Source organism: Dendrobium catenatum, unplaced genomic scaffold (genome assembly GCF_001605985.2).
Source record: "Dendrobium catenatum unplaced genomic scaffold, ASM160598v2 fragScaff_scaffold_1615, whole genome shotgun sequence".
In the NCBI taxonomy this organism is placed as follows: domain Eukaryota; kingdom Viridiplantae; phylum Streptophyta; class Magnoliopsida; order Asparagales; family Orchidaceae; genus Dendrobium; species Dendrobium catenatum.
This window is the reverse complement of record NW_021320077.1, coordinates 962,910-969,590: the sequence shown is the minus strand read 5'-3', so window position 1 is coordinate 969,590 and position 6,681 is coordinate 962,910. Positions and strand designations below refer to the sequence as shown.

Sequence of the window (6,681 nt, the reverse complement as noted above, 5' to 3'; positions counted from 1 at the left end):
TTTTTTAATAATTTGAAAATAAATTTTAAAATTTTTAAATATATAATATAATATTTAATTAAATTTAATTAAAATATTAAAGTAATTAAATTATTATTATTATATAAAATAAATTAAGTTAATAATTGTTTAAATTAGTCTTAAATTAAAAACTACATTTTATGAAAATTTTAAGATATAATTCATATTTTTTATTTAATTTAATTATTTTATGAATTTTCAAAGTTTAAAAAAATTAAAGTTTTTTTAAAATAATTTTAAAATTAATTCACATTTAAAAATTTTTTTTAAATTAAATTAAATTATTCCTTACATGATTTTTTAAAAATTTTAAAAATTATTAAAATTTTAAGATCATTTAAATTTAAGTTTAATTAAATTTTAATCAAATGTATAATTATTTAATTACTTAAATTTTTAAAATTGTAAGATATATCTTAAATTACATTTATTTTAAAATTAATATTTAATTTATAATTATTGATTATTCAAGATAATTTTTGATTAAAAATTATAATTCTCTAATTAAATTACTTAAAATTTAAAAATTATAAGATCTAAATTATTTGATAAAAATTACATCAAATTATAATTATAATTATAATTATATGATTAAAATTTTAATTATCTAATTAAATATTTATAATTATAATCATCTTATTAAGTTACTTAAAATTATAAGATATATATATACAGAAAAGGGGATGGCGGTGCCTGTGGCGATGGGAGCTACGTGGCGCTTCTTTGTTGATGGGACCAAAATGCGGAGGCAATCATTGCTGGAAGTGTAATCATTACGCCACCAGCAATGATTGGAGTAATTATTGAACTGCGAAAGCAGTTCACTTAAACACGTCAGCCCGCATTATGGGCCGTTGGATGCCCTACCATTCGAAATAAATGACCCTTTTATAGTTAGACAGTGAAATCGAGTGCAGGAACGAATACATTGTCTAATCAGATTGTGAAAAGGCTTGTTCTGGACTATTGATTGATCAATTAAAGATCCAGAAAACATGCATATGAACTATGCTATGAAAATGCCCTGGAATGCATTTTTGGGTCATTCGCTCGATATACTAAAAAAAAGTTCATGAAATTTTAAACACAGACAGAGTTTATGAAGAGAATTAATGGGGAGTTTGTTTTAATGCTTGAAATGAACTTCTAAAAAGCTAATTAACTCTAAGTGTGCAAACTAGGGTTTGAGTTTTAGAAGAATCTAATCATTCATTTGGAAAGATTTTGGATTCTCTGAAACTATTATCTGTCCACGCTTATTTTTCTTGAAGTAGCTCAGCCAGAGAATGTCTGGATCGATAGAAAATCACCTTGAATGGATTTAGGCTTGAGCTCGCTAGAATCTGATCATCGGCAAGGATTGATCAGCTAGATTTTGGTGAATTTGAGTTGTCTTGAACTGTTGCAATGATTTGATATTGAATAGATTAGCTTTGAATGGATAATTTGACTATTCAAGTGAATTCTAGAGAGAGAAATTTCTTCGGTGGTTTGAATTTTCTTTTTCGCGGGTTCTCAGCGTCTGAAGGTTTTGCGGCGGATGATGGCCGGCGGTGGTCATGACTGCTCCACGACCATCTGGCCCTCTACGGGTTAATGGTAGGGGATCGAATGGTGTTGTGATTAGAGAAGGAATTAAATTGGTTATTCATCAAGAACATGTTGAAGGCAAGGGGAAGAAGGTTATAGGTGATGATAGTATGATTCAGAAGATTGGTGATATTCAGCGTAATCCAGGTATGGGTAATCTTGATTATTTGGCTTCGGAAAATATTAGCTTGAGGGTGAAAAGTTTTTCAGGTGTTTTTGATACGTTCGGGGGATGTTTGACACTGAGTTAAATTCGGTGGGAACTCAGAAGAATTGTGATGTGGCGGATCATTCATTGAATCGAGTGAAAAATGTTAACATGATGAATAAGGAAAATGTTTACTCTGAGTAGAATGGCGTTGGGGAAGTTGCAGATACTTGGCTGAAAATGAAGCCCATCAAAATTTTGATCAACAAAGAACAGGTTGAATTCTCTGAAGATGGGGTTGCAGTCAAGTTGAATGCGGAGAAGGAGACAGAGAACTCTAGAATTCTGAAAAACTCCATTGTGATTAAAGTCTTGGGGAATACGTACCATTCTCAGTTTGCAGTTTAGAATTGAGAAGACAGTGGAGCAAATACGGAGGATTTCATTTGACGTCGATCTGGATGAACTGAATTTTGTGTTCATTCAAGATGAGTGAGGTGTTAGATGAAATACTGAATGGAGGCCCATGGTATGTGAATGGGTTCATTGTGGGAATGGACAAGTGGATGCCTATGTTTGATCCAAATTCTTTTAAGGGAATTTCTGCTCCCATTTGGATTAGACTACCATGTCTACCTTTGTATTGCTGGGATGAAGATAGTATAGCAAGAATAGCCTCATGTCTTGGTTCACCAATGTACCTAGATGGCAATACGTTTCGTTGAAGCAAACGTGAATTCGCCCATGTTTGTGTCAGAATTGACTTGGAAAAGAAGCTACCGAATGGAGTTTGGGTTGAAGGATTAGCTAGGAGGTTTTTTCAAAGGGTGGAATACGAGAAAGTTGATCTTCTTTGCTATCAATGTGGTAAAGTGGGTCATGATTCTAAAATCTGTCCTGATAATGTAACTATTGGTATTCAGGATCAAACAAGAAAGAAGACGGGCACAGTAATAGGGGAAGGGTTGAAGTCTGCAGTTGAGAGTAATCCTTCAATAATTAATGCTGAGTATAGGCCGTGGATGCATGTCCAGTTCAAAACAAGAAGATTCAGAAGGAATTTAGTGGCTGTAAGAGGTGGGAAGGATAAAGGAAGCGTTGCTGAAAACAGAGACATCATTAGTCGTCAGATGGAGCCAGTTAAGGAAATAACTGAGACTACTAAAACAGTTACTGAAGCAGAGGTGGTTCCAGTAAAAAGTTATGGTAATATGGTGGAATCTGATGCTGAGAAGTGTGAAACTCTTTCAAATAACCGGTTTGCTGCACTGGTTGATAAAGATGTTGAAGATGAGAAAGAGCTTCATGATGGAAGTGATAAAGCCTTGAATAGAAGTGAGGTTATATCTGAACTTGATGGTAATCACACTGACTTGGGTTCTCAAAGTAGTATGGCCAAAGTAAAGCTAGCTAAAGAATTGAGATCCTTGGGACCGGTTGAGCCAGATCAAAAGAAGAAGAAAAAGGTTGGAAGATTAAACTCCAACAGTAGGGAGAGATCTTCATTACCTATTTAATGTCTTCTATTCTATTTTGGAATTGCAGGGGAGCAAGAAAGAAGGAGGCTTCCTTGTATTTGAAAGAAATTGTTAAGGATCATGTTATTTTTTTTGTTGGGCTTATTGAGACAAAGTTATCTAGCATTGATAGAAAGGAGGTTGATTATCTTATAGGGAGTCAATGAGAGTTTTTTCACTACCCTGTTGTTGGCACTTCTGGTGGTATTTTGGTGCTTTGGAATAGCAAGATGGTGATGTTTTATGTTATAGACACAAGTGGTCTTTGGCAATCTCTTAGTTCCCACCTTATGAACTTGGAGAATCGCTACTGTTTATGGTAGTAGGTGTTGCAAGGAGAGGAGTGATCTTTGGAAGCAGTTAGAAAAGAGTTTGGTGAATGATATTCCTTCTATTATAGGAGGAGACTTCAATTGTATTACCAATAAAGAGGAGAAGAGAGGAGGAAACAGGTTCTTGTTCTCTAAGGGACCTCGGGAGATGAAAAGCTTTATGATGAATGCTGATTTTCATGATGTTGGCTATGTGGGGCCAAGGTTTACTTGGTGTAACAACAAGGAGGGTGCTTCTCGAATATGGGAAAGGTTGGACAGGTGTATGGCTAATTCTATTGCTATTCAGAAATTTCCTTTAATGGTTACTAGACATCTTGCGAGATTGGCTTCTGATCATTGTCTAATAGTCATTAAGATGAATGAGAAGGTGCAGCTCAAGTCTAAGATTATTAGAATTGAGGATACATGGAGGTCTTATCCTGCAGCCAAGAATATTGTTTTTCATTCTTGGAGTAAGAAGGATTTGGGTGATGAGTTTGTGACCCTACAAAGGAAGCTTAATCGCACTCTAAAAGCTTTATTTTTCTGGAATAGGAACAAATGTAAAAATTTAAATGTGGTAAAGGATAAGTTGAAAGAAGAAATCCTTGAACTTCAAAACAAGGAAGCATTGGGTATCAACTGGTTGGTGGATGATTTGTTGGTTCTAAGAAATAAAGTACATGAACTTAATGTCACCTTGAAGAGGCTTTCTACTTGGTGGAATCAAAGGGCAAAGGCTAGGTGGCACGAGGAAGGTGATACAAATTCCAATTTATTCCATAGCTACGCCACAGCTAGAAGGAAAGGGAACAAGATAACTCAAATCAAAGATGAGCTAAGTAATGTCTTTGATGAAGATGAGCAAATTGAAAAGGTTTTCATCAGTTTTTTTTTTTTTTTAAAGTGAAAATACAGGGAGTGTAAAGTTTCGGGATGGCCTGCAGCTTTTGAAAACCAAAAAATTTCAGTTACTGATTTGGAAGTGCTTAATGCAGAATTCTCTGTTGTTGAATTGCAAAATTTAGTTTTTCAGCAGGGCAACAACAAGTCTACTGGGTTAGATGGAGTCACTTATTCCTTCTACAAGAGCTATTGAAGTATTGTGTGGGAGACTCTTTGGAAGGCTGTAAACTGTTTTTTTAAAACATGTCATATGCATAAGGAATGGAAGAATACTTTGATCATTTTGATATCGAAGATTAAAAATCCTATGACCCCTTCTAACTTTAGGCCTATTAGCCTTTGACAAACTAATTATAAGATTGTGGCTACAATGCTAGTTAATAGATTGAAGAAGGTTTTATCAAAGATGATTTCAGAAGAACAAGTGGCATTCATTCATGGAAGTTCTATTGCGGATCATTGTCTTTTGGCTCAAGAGGTATTTCACAAATTCAGAATTTCTAAGAATAAGAAGGGGTTGATGGCTATCAAACTTGACATGGAGCAAGCATATGATAGTATGGGATTGACATCTCTTGGGCACATTCTTGATTGGTATGGTTTTCTTATTGATTTTTCTAACCTTCTAATGGAGTGTGTTGTTGATGTGAGGTTCTCTATAATTATCAATGGGAGGAATTCTAGTTGGATTTATGCTCAAAGTGGGTTCCGTCAAGGATGCCCATTGTCACCATACCTTTTCATTCTATGTTCTCAACTCTTGTCCAACTCTATTGTGCAAAGGGGACAGAAGCTTGGTATACAAATTTCTCCTAGAGGTCCTCTAGTTACTCATCTCCTTTACACAGATGATTTACTGATTTTTTCTTATGCATCCGTGGACTTAGCAAAGATTTTGAAGACTATTGTGGAAGAATTTTGTAGGTGGACTGGTCAAATATTGAATGTAAGCAAATCTCAATTGATGTTTGGCAAGGTTGTTAGGTATTCTATGAAGAAAAATATTGCTAAAGCTATTGGTTTTAAAGTTGTCAAAGAAAAGAAGTATTTGGGTGTGAAGATGTCTCTGAATAGAAGTAAAATGGCTGACTTTCAAGATGTTCTGAGTAATGCAATGGACAAACTAAATGCTTGGAGTAAGAAGTCCCTCTCTTTAGGAGGTAAGCTGATTCTTATAAATAGTTCTTTGCTATCTATGCCTACCTTTTTAATAACTCATTCTATGGTACCCAAGAGGGTTTTGTATGAGTTAGAGAAACTTTGTAGAAGTTTTCTTTGGCATAAAAATGAGGGGACTAAAGGTATGCATTATGTGGATTGGGGAGATATTTGTAAACCAAGATGCTTTGGAGGACTTGGGGTGCACTCCCCACTTGATAGAATTGGTTCTCTTAAGTCCAAGTTGACATGGAATTTTATTCAGAAACTGCAATCTTTGTTCCACCGTGTAATAACAGCCAGATATGAGAATGATGTGATGAATGGTGCTCAAAGGAAGATTACTTCAACGGCTTGGCAAATTCTGGCTGAAGGTGGTAAATGTTTGAAATTGGCTGTTCGGTGGAGAGTAGGAAAGGGTGATAAGATTAATGTTCTAAATGATACATGGTTGCTAGATAGATGTATCAACAGGTGGCCAACCTTTATTAATTGTAAGTCAGTGGATGGGGTTTACGTCCAGCAATTTATACTGAGCAATGGAAAGTGAGATTACATCAATTTACAGAAGTTTTTTCACCCAGATCTTGTGACCTTGATCAGCCATATTCAAATTGATTTTGAAGGGGAGGATCAGTTGGAATTGATGAAGAAATGTTCGGGGAAGACTGTTTTAGCTTTGGTATATGAGCAAATGCTAGCTAACAAATATAATATGGAGGATGTTGAATACTTCTCCTGGCTACAGAAATTGAAACTTAAGAAAAAAGTAGAGGTCTTTTGATGGAGGTTGGGGAAGGCAGCAATTCCAACAAATCAGTTCTTGAAGAGCCGTAAGATTACAACTGATGATTGGTGTCCTAGAGGATGTAAAGTTAGTGAAACTTATGAGCATATAATGGTACATTGCAAATATATGACTGTTGTTATTGTTAAGATGGGTGAATGTGGTATTTCTATTCCCGTTTTTAGCTCCCATGATAGCTGTTTACGTGGTTTAAAACACATTGCACAGAAAAATTCTGGG

The 6,681-nt window shown here is 34.9% G+C and overlaps 1 protein-coding gene across 1 annotated transcript; it reads left to right on the top strand.

The window, feature by feature from the left end:
• Nucleotides 1-3,756: 3,756 nt before the first annotated feature.
• LOC110098378 lies at nt 3,757-4,689 on the top strand. The gene is made up of 2 exons (XM_020825198.1): nt 3,757-4,477; nt 4,562-4,689. Exons 1-2 carry the CDS (start codon nt 3,757-3,759, stop codon nt 4,687-4,689), a joined length of 849 nt encoding a protein of 282 aa, XP_020680857.1.
• The last annotated feature ends 1,992 nt before the right edge of the window (nt 4,690-6,681 follow it).

Excerpts from the sequence above, each read along its gene's own strand:
- LOC110098378 (XM_020825198.1), top strand. The coding sequence starts at position 3,757 with ATGAAAAGCTTTATGATGAATGCTGATTTTCATGATGTTGGCTATGTG. Across the intron at positions 4,478-4,561 it reads AATTGAAAAGGTTTTCATCA|TTACTGATTTGGAAGTGCTT; the intron begins GTTTTTTTTTTT and ends AAAAAATTTCAG.